The sequence below is a fragment of the Antedon bifida genome, chromosome 10 (genome assembly GCF_963402885.1).
Source record: "Antedon bifida chromosome 10, ecAntBifi1.1, whole genome shotgun sequence".
NCBI lineage: Eukaryota > Metazoa > Echinodermata > Crinoidea > Comatulida > Antedonidae > Antedon > Antedon bifida.
In genome coordinates, this window is record NC_136235.1 from 2,822,520 (window position 1) to 2,838,236 (window position 15,717).

At 32.5% G+C, this 15,717-nt stretch overlaps 1 protein-coding gene across 2 annotated transcripts; it reads left to right on the forward strand.

Moving 5' to 3' along the window:
- The first annotated feature begins 172 nt into the window (after positions 1–172).
- Positions 173–14,225, forward strand: LOC144854064 (uncharacterized). Of its 2 annotated transcripts, none has more exons than XM_078711945.1 (27): positions 173–458; positions 1,302–1,329; positions 1,936–1,978; positions 2,262–3,725; positions 4,061–4,218; positions 4,493–4,639; positions 4,744–4,879; positions 5,247–5,447; positions 5,777–5,946; positions 6,230–6,421; positions 6,766–6,830; positions 7,115–7,219; positions 7,591–7,753; positions 7,945–8,074; positions 8,267–8,418; positions 8,678–8,823; positions 9,035–9,062; positions 9,415–9,442; positions 9,561–9,730; positions 10,117–10,266; positions 10,495–10,612; positions 10,948–11,151; positions 11,256–11,437; positions 11,725–11,913; positions 12,290–12,360; positions 12,507–12,608; positions 12,972–14,225. In XM_078711945.1, exons 1-27 carry the CDS (start codon positions 257–259, stop codon positions 13,145–13,147), a joined length of 4,920 nt encoding a protein of 1,639 aa, XP_078568071.1. In that variant the 5' UTR covers positions 173–256; the 3' UTR covers positions 13,148–14,225. The 2 variants fall into 2 exon arrangements, with proteins under 2 accessions (XP_078568071.1, XP_078568072.1); XM_078711946.1 differs by having other exon boundaries at positions 8,276–8,418.
- The last annotated feature ends 1,492 nt before the right edge of the window (positions 14,226–15,717 follow it).

The following is a 15,717-nucleotide window of genomic DNA, read 5'->3' on the forward strand; positions in this document are numbered from 1 at the left end:
TCTACGCGGTGGCGGCATGATACTACATATCGACTTAACTATTTTACCATGAAGGAAATAAATATGTACGAAATTGTTTATTTTGTATTTACGAAATGGAAACTTAATGAAGCATTTCGAGTAAACTTACAGTATGTACCAGTCAATTATAGAAACCTTTTGTCATAAAAATTTCTAAAGATTCAGAAATAGATTACACGGTATAGATACTATACATAGTATATTTACTAAATAACTCAGTCGTTGGATAAACATCATGAAAGCAAGTAAAGTGCCACCCATCGTTAAACCAAAACCTCGTCGCCCAAAATCCGAAAGTTTTAACGTAAGCCAAAATGCTCCGGCAAAGGCTAAATTTGAACAACTAAGAAGACAGTCTGAAAGTAATCTGAACGTAGATGATAAATATGGAAAAATCGCAACGTTTGAATACAATTATGAGAATCAGCCACTAATAGGTAAGATTCACTTTTTGTGTGTAGTATTGTATATTTATATAGTACCGTATACGATCATGTCACATAGAAATGTACAAGATCACCATTTGCAACACTATCTTATAATATGTACACCGCAGTTAGACATAATAACACATTTGCAATATAAGTGTTTTAGATAACAAGTCTTTAAACAATAATCTCAGACTACTGTGAGCTTGCTCATTTGCATATCATCTGCTAAGTGTACTCATGTACTATGTTGAAGCCAGTGAAGCCACAACACAAAACACATGCCAGTCTGAAATAACTGTTTGTAACCAAGCCTCTAAAATTAGGATAATTGGTAAAGTATGCCTGCTCTATGTAGCATTATGTGTATGTACCTGTAGATAACCATGGTAAAATGGTAGTCATTGAGAGTGAAAATTATATCAACATTTTGAGCGTTTAAGTGGATGATTTGCTTTTACATTACAGAATTGAATACAAAGAGCTCATTTCGCAATAACAACCGCCTGAAAAGACACTTCCTCAAACGTCACAGCTACTTTTGTTCTATTATGTTCTATTATATCAAGCTGGGTTTTATTTTTATATTTCTCAATTTCCTCTTTTATTTGAACACGCAATTTTTATCAGTAATCAATAATAAATAAAATTTGTAAGCCAAAGTAAAGAACTTGAACTTGAATATGCTACTTCCACAGTATTTATTTGTGCAATATAAAATATCAGAAATTTGCTTTTTGTATCTAAACGCAATATGTTGTCAAATAAGACATGTTATCCTGATGGTTATTTAGCCAAATGATTTCTAATGTGTAATTTAAAACTATCCTTTGACTCTTTTTTACTCCCCAGATATTTTTCCAAGGCCAAATACCAAAAGGTACGTTTTTTCGTTACTATTTTAAAGCTATGTGAAAGGCAATGTGATGTAATGGTAAGCTAACGTATGCAAAAAGAAGGCCGCAGTATCTGTGTTGTCTTCCTTCAAACAGAGCAAACCCTTGCACATTAAAGTCAAAGAAATATACCATGCTGTGTTTGTAGGGGATGGAGGCTCATGAGATTGTAATGATGGGTAGTCAATTCAGTAAAACCATTTTATTTTGCATATAGTATAATTATTATAGTATATTGAATATACAATTTAAATGTTATTTTATTACTTCAAATGTAGCTGTATTTCAATTGGAAATCATATATCTAAATAAAGTCTAGCAAACTCTAGATTGATAATAAGAGACTTGGAAATTTAAACCTGGTCTACACCAGCAAACTTGGAAAAACTGTTGTACAGACTCATGTTTGCAAACGAAAGTTTGATAGTGTACACTTCGGCTGTATAGTGATATTGATTAGCATGGTAGATAAAGTTGTCTACATTTATTGACACAATTATAAACAATTTGTTATGCTATGTTTTTACTACAATAACGATGACATGATACTACTTCAAACCAACTACAATGTTATATATGTATTACACTAGACCACCCGATATACCGAAGCAGCCTTCGAATAAGATTAAACAGGTAATTTAAAAGCATCTTTAAACATTTTCTAGGCTACGATAAGCGTGTATTTCAAAAATTGAATTCACTGTGAATCCTATACATTTTGTTCTTATATACAACAATAAGGCAATGCTTCCGTTAACAGTTATGATGACAAGTGAATATGAGAGAAATACAAAGTGTTCTCTTAATAATGAGTAAGAACACAATAGTTTTCATATTACTCGTAATAAGTGTCCAGTGTATAATTGTATAAACCGTTGGTACCAATACATATTAATAGATACATTTAATTATGCAGATTCAACATGAGCTAAAACAGGCAGGATGGATATTCGGTGAAAGTCAATTAACAACCTTGGGACCAACATACACACAACAACAAGAGCAAGATCAGTTCAATAGTCCGACTAAATCACCAGTCCCTAATGTACCAACGAAACAGTCGGAACAGTTACGTGGTCCGACTAAATCACCAAGTCATGGACCAACGAACTTTCAACAGCAAGACCCGGAATATTTACTTAGTTCGACTCCGTCACTAAGTCCTGTGTCAACGAACTTGAAACAGCAAGAGCCGGAAAATGTACTTAGTTCGACTCCATCAGTAAGTCCTGGACCAACGAACTTGCAACAGCAAGAGCCGGAACAGTTTCTTGGTTCGACTCCATCAGTAAGTTCTTGGTCAACGAACTTGCAACTGAACGAGCCGGAGCAGTTACTTAGATCGACTACGTTACCAAGCCATGGATCAACAAACTTACAACAGAAGGAACCAGAGCAATTACTTAGTCCGACTCCGTCACTAAGCCATGAACCAACCAACTTGCAACAGCAAGAACCGAAACGTTCACTTAGTTCGACTCCGTCACCAAGCCCTGGATCAACAAACTTACAACAGGAAGAACCTGAACAATTACTTAGTCCGACTCCATCACTAAGCCATCAACCAACGAACTTGCGGCACCTAGATGGTCAGTTACATAGTCAGTCACCAAATCCCAGAGCAACAACAAACTGGCAGCAGCAACAAGATCAGTGGCAGTTAAGCTATCCGATTCTGCCGCCGAGGCCGAACCTGCCCCAGCAAAAGCTAGAGCAGTTACATAGTCCGACTCAATCAGCAAACGCCAGAGCACCCAAAAACTTGCAGCAGAGAGAGTCGGAACAGTTACTGCCTCTGACTCCGTCACCAATCCGCACACCAACGAACTGGCGGAAGCAGCAAGAACCGGAGCGGTTCCTTTGTTTAAATCAACAGCCAAGCCATGAACCAACGAACTTGCGGCAGTTAAATATTGGTCAGTTACGTAGTCCGACTCAATCACCAAACCTTGAAACAACAACAAACTGGCAGCAGCAACAAGAACAGGGGCAGTTATGTAGTCTGACTCAATCAGCAAACGCCACAACACCCATACACTTGCACCAGAGAGAACCGGGACAGTTACTCTTTTCGACTCCGTCACCAATCCACAAACCAACAAACTGGCGGAAGCGGCAAGAACAACTGGAGCGGTTACTTAATCTGGATCAATCTCCTGGACCAACTGAACAAGGAAGCACCAGACAAACAATCATGCAACAAGAGACGTATCAGGTAGCAAACATCGGGGATAGCCTGCATAAGACTATAGGGACGAACCAGCAGGACATATCACCGTGTAAAGAAACTCCCGAGCACTACCCTTTCACAATTACCTGTAACATATCCAATAGATACGATCAGGTACCTACAGAAGAAAGAGATTCTACCTGCATAAAAGTAAGTTATCTTGCGTATTACTTATGATGATTATAATTTTAATAAGATTATTAAATTATTATTTATTATTATAAAAATAAATAAAATAAGTTATATAGTTACCTTTCAATATTGTCAAACAGCAATGTAGATTTGCCTTAAACTTTTAAGATCTTTAATAAACCATTTTGCAGGCCTATAGGCCTAGATGAAAAATACGTTTATTATCGTATTGGATAGTCTACAGTTCATTTATTGATATTTCCAAACAGTTACACATGAATGTTGAAAATAGGTTTCTGAAAAACGTCAACTGTTTTATTGATAAGTTTAAACTCTAAACAATTTGTTTTTAGGAATGTGAAGATTTATTCCTTCGAGTGAAATGGTTACATGACTATGTGAAAGAAACACGGGAGATGTACGAACAAAATAAACTAAACCATGCATTTTTCTCAGTTGGAGAACACAAGATGTTCAATCATTTGGGTGAAATTGTGGAGGTTTTAAATACGTACGATCATTTTCAAATATTTGATATTCAAATGTTCTTTTAAAAACTACGTTTTATGATTTTCAAACTGCCCTGTGTATAACACAAACATCACAAGAATCTTATTCAACCATAAGAACAAAAATTACAAAATATAGTTCAAATATTATGAATTTTGTTGTTGCTCTTATTGTTACCAATATTCAAATCATTATTACAATACTGTTAATATTATTTCAACCATTATTGGAAATTTTAGAATTGGTGGTAATTTGTAATACTTCTTTGTTTGTAGGCTAAAAACGCATTTGGAATATACACGCAAAGACATTGTCGAACTATATAAGTTGTTGAAAACTTGGCTAGCTGAGCGTTACTTTGAATGCTTTGAATGGTACTACCTGAATCAGGACATCAGACAGAATCTACTTTCATTCGTCAAGTATAAGAATCTTTTTTTTTCATCGGACATTTAAAAATCTGTAAATCTAGGTATCGATAATTAGCCGTTTGAGTTATAATCTTTTTTATATTAACTTTTTTTAGGAAATCCCGGCCTGACTGCCACATGCTATTTCAAAGGTTGTCACAATCAACTCGACAAGAGTATTCATTTAGGGATCTGGAAGAACGTTTTAAAGAACCAAATAACTGGTTTGATACACTAGCATATCATTTACAGGTTCGTATTATGGTTTAGAATTAAAATGTCTCGATCAAATATATATGTATACAATATTGGAACAAATTATATCAATATTTCAACTCACACAAAGAATAATCATCCTGTTTCTTTTACAGTTGATCGATTCTGTGGTTTAATCTTTAATCACATCAATCAAAATATATTCATATTAGTTAGAGAATACGAATAAGAATATTATGCCTAATGCTAATATTTGTTTTTGTATGCCTGGAAATTATACATTTTTGTGGCGTATTTCAACAAAGTTGACTAATTAATTAATTATTAATTAATTAACTAAGCAATTAACCAAGGCTTATTAGTGTTACTGTTATAAACCACATATAATGAATTGTTTATTAAGGATTTGAAGGAGGCAAAAATAAATTGCCATGGCAACGCTGTGAGCCAATTAGCACACGAAACGCAACAGCTGTTGGTGAAGACGCAACACAGATTACAAGAGGAATATAAAGAGAGAGCTAAGATAGATGTCAACCATTCATCTAAAATCGTTGAACAGATACAATTTCCAAAAAACGAGTTTGGACTCATTGGTGAAGAAGTAAAGTTGAATCTTATTTATTCATATTATTACAATAGCTTTAATATTTAATGTTAACTAAATTTAATAGATTATGTTTTATCGTACATTTACCTTATTGTACTTTCTTGGCAAAACTAGTTTTATTAGAAATTGCATTGACTTTTCTACTTCTAAATATTGATGCATATTTCACTTTTTTCGATAACTTGTGAAATATGTTTGTAAGTATTTATTATTGTAAGTATACTGTTAGCAACTAATAGTACATCATTATTACTGTACTACTAGTTATAATATCATTATCATCAAAATAATTATGACTAGATTATATTCTTCTTATATTGTAGGCTTCCTTAATACTGGCCGAGGATTACGCAAAGGTGCATGGGGTTTTTTTAAACGTAAACATGCCAAAGAAATCTAAATACGGCAAAAGTGCTTATCCTGGCAACAAAGTTTACTTGGTGGTATTCGAAAAGTTTGTTCTTTTGACAACAGCAGAAGAAACTAAAAGAAGGTGACTAAACGTATTATTTTAATCCAGCTGAATTATTCCTTTTAATTGCCTATGATGATATAACTACATCTCCTGTCTCTAGGATAATATTTCTATAAGATATCTCTTCTCATTTGTATTCTTGTTGAGTTGAAGAAAGTAGCAAGATAAGACAAACGGTAAAAATCAAATATCAATATTGCTATTTTACTTCTGATTGATAGATAATCATGCAGTTGATTTAGGCCTAAAAAGTTGAACAATATTATATGTAACCAATGTTTTACTCATTCTAAACCTAAAGTAAAAGCACATCATACCAGTTACTGGAATGCTGTAACAGAAACTACGTTGATTTCGAACAACTACCAAAGAAAGCGTCTCCACATCCACATACGTTTGTACTGTATTTTTACAAGCTCGTTGGACAAACTAAGACTCTATGTTTAACTACCAAATACGTATTAGCTTTTACGGGTGACAAAGTCGCAACTAAGTAAGTAACACTGGTTTTGTTAATGTTTTAAATTGTTTTGCAATAAAACGTGAATATCCAATATCAGCCATATATGCATTGAAGCGGCTACCAGTATAAGCATATAAACTATATTAGTTTGTCTACATTTGGCGACTGATGAACTGATGACTCTTTTAAATCAATAATTTCTCTCAGTTATGTTTTTATAGTATTTTTTAGTTTAAATGCAGTAATAAATATGCTAGCAAAAGGAAACTAGCCCATGTGAAATGAACGTTTGCTACACTGTATTTTATTATTTGAGGAAACTAAATTATGTCCACCAAACCAATGTTTAACTCCATCATGATTTTTCTTAATAGTTCACAGGTGAAAGAATGGGAAAAGGCCATAGTAATTCCAGAAAATGGTATCTATGCAACATGGAGTAAGTTCGTATAATCAAACAACAATTTTGTAATAATATTTTGACACCGATTAGCTCAATAAAGAAAATTTGTAACCTGCATTAACCATTGGACTTAACTCTAAATTGAGTCTTTAGAGAGAATATATTATTTGACTTTTTAATGTATAGGCCTAAGCACATTTATGTAAAATTAAAAAGTAAAAATAAAAGTGAAAAAACTTAAATTAAACAAACTTTTGCCTGATAATACACTACATAAACAAATTGAAATCAAACAAAACTTATATTATTATATTATACAGGTAGACCGATGTACTCAATATGTCAACAGTATACTGACCGATTAACTAATGCCACGTTTACTTTTGAAGATGAAGTTGAGGTGATTGAAGAAACTGAAGATGAAGGTAACGATTACTCAGTATTACAGCTATTAATTATTGCTTGTCCCGCGCGCGCGTAACCCTTTGTAGCCTACGCGTGGGTCATTGTTTCTTGATCGCGAACCTACGAAATAATGTGTTTTGATTGCGATCCTCATTCTACATCCGTTGTTATTGATTGATTCATTGCAACTCACGTTGTATGAACTTCTGAGTTACTAGTATTTGTAATTGATAGTGGAATACTATGCAATGCGTAGGCCCACAAAGCAGCATCAACATTAACTGTACCGCGCCTAGTCTTGAGTTCAAGTAATGTTCCTATAAACAACATAGAGAGTAAACTATTGAGTAAATGTTGTTATTCTAGATTTAAAATTAGTTTTATGTTTCAGTAATGTTTCGCGTACAAAGATTACACGACAACAAAGTTGGTTGGATACCAAGAGAAATAGGACAACAGTTTGAAAATGAATACCAGATAATGGTAAATGTCAGGTCTAAAGCAAGACTCGAACGAATCAACGTAAGAGAGCGAACCTCGAATAAGAAAAAAAGGTAACATCTATACATTTTAGATGCCAACAAAATCTATAAATAAGTACAATAAAAATGCATCTTCTCAGCGAATGTAAGTGAAAGCGCAATAAAGTGTAAATCATTTAAATCTACGAATGAAATAAAATCGGATATAATTATCAACTTGCATCTTGCATTCTATAAATATATTTATTATTTCTGTTGTTCAGGGATTCGGTTGGAATCGGTGTTGAGGAATTTTCAAAGCGAAAGACAATTCTTGGTCAAAGGTTTGGAGGTGTGATTGCTTTCAAACGGCGTTTCCTTAACAGCAAAGATACAGAAGTTAACCTGAATAAAGTAAGATAAACTAAACTGTTGTTCTGGTACTTGTTTTTACTGTATTATTATCCGTTGCAGCTATATCTCATAAGCATTGTAAATGTGTACATTAATTTTGTTTACATCATCATGCATTTTTTAATAGTGTTGCAAATTGTAGAGATACATTGTTATTGCAAGTATTGATTGAATATAATAAGCTTTGTTAAGTTATTGCAGGAAAAAGAACCTTCTGAATTAGCGACACATAAAAACAAGCGCCAAAGTATTGGCTCTACGTTTGATCAAAGGGACAGTTATGATGGTAATAGGCAGACGGAAGAGGTGCAACAATTATCAGACAGTCAGTATCAAGCCAACTAGTAAGTAGACAAAAGTGGTAATTTGAAAAATAATAAAAAATATACACCAATTTAAATTTACGCCTTTTATTAATAAGCCTACTAAAGCCAGGAGAAAATTGTTTTCACAGTTTATAATGTAAATTAAAAAAATCTTGAGAAGTTTACATTAGGTAAGGGACGTATAAAGTTATTCTGTATGAGGCAAATAATACATATTGTTCGTCTCTGTTCCCTGAAGTACATTAAGTCTATTATGAGTATTAATGTGTATATACAGTGTAGAAGAAGGTATATATGATGATGCATATGCTTATGTTGATATTGCTCCACCATTGGATGCCGAGGCCAAAACAAGACCATTGTCATTCGAGAAAGAAAAAAAACCTGACCTACCTTCACGAAACAATTTGGAAACCGAAGCAGGTAAATGCAATTTTTTTGTTATGCAGTGGTGTACCGTGAAAAACCAAAATGTCTCGATGTTGGAATGAGTACCAACAAAATTTTAAAAAAATATTATTCCTTTGTTATCCTTTTGTCAGGTAAAATAATTATTTTGTCTTTATCTTTTAAAAGGGAATTCGATAATTTCTACATTTTTATTATCCTGACTGTATGTTATTATTTTTCTTAGATGAGACCTATGTTAAAACACGTTATGGGTGAGTACAGGCAAACTATGCTTCACAAACTCAGCGGGTGGAATTTATAGAAGGTCTTACAAGTCACAAAACTGATCGAAATCAGCTAGAAAATACTGATGAAACATTTTGAAATTGTTTTGACATTGTAGGCATACTCTAGAATGTGTTCCATGACTGCCAGACACCCATAATAATATACCTCTCATTTAAAACAGAAGAGTTTGAAGGCGTAATCACGCTAAACGAAACCTTATAAATAAATTAACAAATAAATACAATCGAACGTTTTTTGCATTTTTATTTACATAACCTGTACAACTTTTCTTTCGTAGGCCTCTTTTAAATAACTTTTTTTTATTTTATGATTCAGGGACATTCAGAAGATAGAGATAGCCAGAGTAAGCATGTATTTTAGTTTTAGTGAAACAATTGAGAAGACACACATATCTTATATAATTAAATAATCTTGAGTACCGGTACTAACAAACAAAATTGAACGTGGTATTTTTTACAAAGGTTTTCAATGAAATTGTCATTTATGTGAGAGAATGTTTAGACGACTTAAACGCCCTCAATAGTCGTTACGTCACGAATGCAGCACTGAATCCACAGAATGGTATTTTACAAGAAGGAGAATACAGAAGACTATTTGCGAGAATTCCAAAACTCATCAAGTTTTTCAATGAGTAAGCCACCTACCTATAAATGTATTTTTGGCTTTAACTATTATTCAAATGTATGCTTAAAATACGAAGCCTCATTAGTCAAAAAATTAAGGAAGCCGATAAACTACAGTACGTGTTATTGAAGAGTAAGAATTTAGTCTGACCTCAATCTTTTCTGGCTGAAATTTCCACATTGTTATAATTTTTAAAGTTACTGAACATTCTGTTTCTGTTTCTGTAGTTCAATAATAATTAGTTGTTAAATCTCCTCATTTCTATATTGTTAGTAAGTGTAGTGAGCAAATTTAATTGTACGAATCTTTGCTATAAAGTGAGCATAATTATTCTTTGCATGTACCTTTGTGATGACTTTTTTGTCAAACTGATTATTACCGTTATGTTTGCAGCCTATTAAACGATTTAAACAAATGCAACCGGGACAATTGTTATGATATTTGCCAGCTCCTACTTGACGTTGTAGCCACTAATTATCTTAAGGATTTTAAAGATTATACGGTTAATTCGAGATTTCAAGAATCTACATTGTCATATCTGAGGTTAGAATTAAGTGTTGTTTACACGGTTTTTTCTGAATAAAATATAAAAATAACATATTATTGTTATTTAACTACATAATTACATTGTAAAAATAATGTTCACAGTAAAACAATAGTGAAATATGCAAAACAGGATATATTGATGATTTCAGAACACCATATTCAGTATGTATATTAGTTATTTTATCGCCATAGATTCTTTACTTTATTACATAAATCTTATTTTAGGCAAAGAAGGAGATCATTTGTTGAAGTCGTAAAAAGCCAAGAAACACCGAAAGATGACTTACAGAAATTTCTGATGAAGCCGTGTTACTTCCTCGAACATTTCAACCTACATATTAAAGTAAGATAAACATTATTTTTTAGCGAAAATAATTACCACTATAATATAAGTTACATTAAGTCATTAAATGTGAACGAATATTTTAATTCTTAGAACGAATTATTCATAAGATAAGATTGAGAAGTTTGAACAGTGATCTAGTTATTTTAAAATGAGGATTATACTCGTTAATTAAATTTATCAAATAAAAACAAAACCTAAAATTAAATACTATTTATATGGTATAAACATGTTTTTCACTTTTCGCCAACTGATTTCTATTTAACGAGTATTTAAGCACAATCTACCTCATGTTAAATTTATTGTATTGCTGTTATTGTAACTTTTGTGTTAAGAGACTTCAAGAAGCAATTGAGAAATATTGTAACCCGGATGAAAAAGTGTTAAGATGGGCTCGTGATCTTGTTCAACATATGAAAGTCATTATCAAAGAATGTGAAGAACAAGATAGTAAATTGCAAGAGAAAGAACATAAACACGTCTCAAATATTCTTCATAAAATGGAGTTTGAAGAAACTGAAGGTGTAACTTTATCTGAGGTAAAGTTGTAGAAACATCATGTCTTTTTATTTAAGCAATATACTTTATGAGGTTATTATGCTTCAAAATTCATTAGTAAAATGATAAATGATGTTATCTATAGGCAGAGAAACTTATTAGTAATGAGAGCTGGGTTGAAAGTTGGAATGACGTCATAGTGTATTCATGCAAGAAAAAAGGTGGCAAAGACTGGAAAAAGTTAGAATCGAATGTAAAGTTGGTAACATTCGAACGAGTGATGATGCTTATCAACGAAAAACAATACAAGAAAGACAGAAAAATTTGGTAAGCACACAGAATTAAATTGTACACAGTCGTTTAGCAGTTTTAAGGTAGGTCATGTCTGCTGTACGGTTATGTGCGGTGGTTAAATGCAATTCAAATATAGCAAAAGTGGCAACATTATTATAAGAAAAGAAATTTTATCAGCTGGGTCTTCCACTGTTGGGTTGAAGTGGTTGACAAAATTTAGTTATTCGTGTTTTATTTTTGCCATTGGAACGGAATGAAGTTATGTTTTTATTTGATTTAAAACGAACAAATTATACATAGAAACCATTTCCTATATTTAGTGTTAAGTATAAGCTCATCGATTGTGCCAACAAGAATTTTGTTGAAGTTGAGAAGCCATCCAGCGAAACATATCCGTTTAAAGTACCAAAGAAGAACGGTTTGCCAACGAATGTGTTCTTGATTGTTATGCACAAGGATACATGTGAGAGAATGAAGTATTATATTTGTTGGGAATCTTCGCAAGACAGGTTTGTTGTTTTTTGGTCATGTACGATAAATACTTATACTAGCAACATTGAAGTCATCTGTAAACGTGTTTACTATTAAAACATGTTATTAAAAGTGAATAGATAAATGTCTAAATGCTACTGAAAACTCTTCATGTTGGAACGGGCCCGATTTCCATGTCTATAGACAATAAACATAGCCTATAGTTTCTTAGCCTCTGGCTTTCAACTTCTCGGCAAGCCAGCTGTCGCTTGACACCAAGCTTCCCCGAAGGTCATCGTCTCTAAAAGTACCGGGAGAATATGCTGATGAATTTATGATAACGTCATGCCAATCTGCTTTAGATGTCATTAAAGTATTTGTCACTGATAAACTTCAACTATTTTAATATTGCAGAAGTTTCGAATTCTGGCGGAAAACCTTATCCGGACCCTCTGGTGACGACGGAGAACAATATGCAACATGGAGTAAGCATTCTTCTTAAAGAAAAATTCTCAACATTATAATATTGTTTAAGTTTGCAGTATATTGAGGATAGTAAGGTAAAGGATGGTAATGGTTATGTTGACGCCCATAGTTCAGCGTACTAAAGCCTCTCAAACTTATGTTGCAGGTAGACCCAAGTACAAGATTGCTAAACATTTTCTTGGAAGTGACAGAGGTGAATTGAAAGTGAATGCTGGTGACGAGGTAGAATTGACTGATAAAACATCTGGTACGTATATAATGATGCTTTATTTATCATCATATCATAACAGATATAATATAGCCTACAGTAGAGTAACCTAATTATTTCTCATATCACACGAATTGGATATTGGCCTAGAATGTATTACTTGCTGTTACGTTGAATTCTCAGTATGTCGTTTTATTTGTAAAATACAAAATTCTGAAACAGTTCGTATATCGTAAAATAAGCATAACAGAAAAATAGGTAGAGTAAGTACGACAGCGTAGTCAACGGTGGCATATACTTGAAAGCATAAATATATCGATCAATCGATTGTAATATAATTGACCTAAAATAAAGTAACATATACGTTTTTTACTTAATTCTACATTTTTATCATTTCAATAGGTTGGGTACGAGCTGTAAATCTTAAAGACAACAAAGAAGGATGGATTCCAAACGATTGCCTTGGCGAATCAATACCCAGTATGTTCACGCGAGGCCTGAACTTAAAACAACGTGTAGGCATAGTAAACGATGGGCATACACATCATTCTGTTATTGTTCGAAAAAGAAAGAAGTAAAAAAGGTCCAGCCAATTCCCTTTCTCACTTGACTCTACCACCTTAATTCATATAATAGAAACAAGAATAATACAAATCTACATTTTGGTTATGTAGACTCTTACCCTCGCATTATATATCACATCCATTTTAGTCGGTTTTAAAAAGGGTGTTGCTTTGTTTACAAAAAAACTACACAAGAAGAAGAACAACAAAATATTGTGACCGAGACGACTACCTTAAATTTAGTTGACCCACCAATAGAATATTCACTGTAGAGATCACTTTATCGTGAATTATCTTAACCCTGAACGTTGTACGATGTGACAGCATCACGAGTCTCGAATGTACGAATCAGGAACATAGATAAAACATACATTATTTTATTTTATTTACTTGGGAAGTGTAAAACCGTAGATAAGTTCAGAAGTTCTCGAATGTACGAATCAGGAACAGAGATAAAACATACATTATTTTATTTTATTTACTTGGGAAGTGTAAAACCGTAGATAGCTGATTTATAAAGTTATAATACACAATGATAAGCCTAAGGATTAATAAATCAACAAACGTAGGAAATATATAGCAAGCCTCAGCTGTCTGAAGTATTCGAAATATAGTATCATTATATCATTTTTTATTATTATGTATCCATCGTAATGAATTATACGTTTTGTATTATATTACTTGGTTTTAGCATAATAGCTTCACGCAAATGTATACTATATCCGGTTAGTTTTATGATTCAAATGTAGGACTGTTGCTATTTACCTTAACAGAAGATTAACCTGCTCTGTTTAAAACGTATGCTTTTCATGTTTTAGTATTTCGGTAAATAGTGCTGAATTTAACGATCATGGCATAGAACCATTTTTACTTATAAATTCCGTTATATGGGTTAAGAAAGAATAGCAGATGATTTGCTGTAGACAGAGAAACACAAACTACTAGTTTAGTCATTGTTATATTAAGTACTGTAAGGTAATCAATATCATTGTACCTTAATTGTAACAAGGAATACATACACACTTTTCCAGTATGCAAACTGTAATGTTAATACATTATAATAGTTTTTTAAAAAGAAACAAAAATATGGATAACAAGTGTGTATACATTCTAATATATATTCAAAATGAATATGTACAAATAACAAGTATAATAAAGACAATATATACAATTACGGAGGTCTACATACGTTACCTTAAACACAAAGCTGATCAATCACTAAATAAATCACAACCAATTTCTAAATCAAACTAACATAATGACAATTTATGCAAATGGACATGGTAAAATAACTAATTAAAATGAAAAATATAGTCAAAAAAATAAACCAATTCACCAAATATATAGTACACTTTACCTTAAATGGCCCAACATCGACATGCTGACTGAAACAAAGCAATGACATTGTCATACATTTTTAAATCAAACCAACATATAATTTCAATGAATATATGCAAAGAAACATGGTAAAATAACTAATTCAAATGAAAAATATAATAAAAAACGAATATACCACCGAATTACCTTTAACGACAAACATTATATTATCCATCACCAACATTTTGTTTCAAAGCATAGTAATGAAATTTTCATACATTTTTTAATCAAACTTACTAATAATATTAATGAATATTATATAGTTATGTAAAATGAAAATGAAAAAATAACTAATCAAAATATAAAGTATATTCAAGAAAATAAGCTAAGATACTACACATAGTATCGCATTACCTTTAAAAACAAACTTTAAATGACCAATCCCCAACATGCTGAATCAAAGTAATTACTTGTCATATATTTCTATATAAAACATAATACCAATGTATCGATGATTATACTGTTTATGAAAAATTAGAATGAAAATATGGTAAAAAACTAATATACCACCGCATTACCTTTAACGACACACCTTAAATTATCCACCACTAAAATGTTGTATATCAAACCATAATTACATTGCCATCCATTAAATTTACTACTAATATTAATGACAATTATACAGTGTGTTTATGCAAACTGAAAGGTGTGCTTTGTTACGTCAATCTTAGTTGGACCAAACTTCCCAGTTATAGAGTAAGATCGGTTTCACGAGTGAGTTGTAGAGATTCAGATATTTTTTCCCTTAACATTTTAATTAGTTTAGTTTAGTTTTCTGAAGGGTTCTGCTGACAGCTTCTTATCTTTCTTCCCAATAAAAAAAGCCAACTTGCTTTACCTGCCGCCATTCTCGTTCGGACTCTGCTGTCTGTCTCCTGATACAGGTGAATTTGGTTTTTATCTTTGTTGACAACAAAATTGAATTTAGCGAGAAGCCGTTCGATGTCATCGATGCTGCGCTAGTTGATGTCGAGAGGTGAAATCAATGTCATCAAGATATTACACTGAGTTAATAGTAGGTAGGTGACAAATAATAATGGGCTTAACCTGTCTCTCTGAGGTGTACCAATATTCCTTGTGAAATCTGCCTTTGATTATTGGATTGAGACTTCTACATCATGAAACAAAGCAGCACAGTGGAGCAGTCAGAAGACTACTCATCGTAAAGCCAGTAAGTCAGCAACCAAGCCATAAGGCTCGATGTATAT

What these genes read in the sequence shown, in the direction of transcription:
- LOC144854064 (XM_078711945.1), top strand. Translation starts at nt 257, where the DNA reads ATGAAAGCAAGTAAAGTGCCACCCATCGTTAAACCAAAACCTCGTCGC. An exon ending in AATCTACTTTCATTCGTCAA is followed by an intron (nt 4,640 to 4,743) that starts GTATAAGAATCT and finishes AACTTTTTTTAG; the next exon opens with GAAATCCCGGCCTGACTGCC. An exon ending in TGGGAATCTTCGCAAGACAG is followed by an intron (nt 11,914 to 12,289) that starts GTTTGTTGTTTT and finishes TTAATATTGCAG; the next exon opens with AAGTTTCGAATTCTGGCGGA.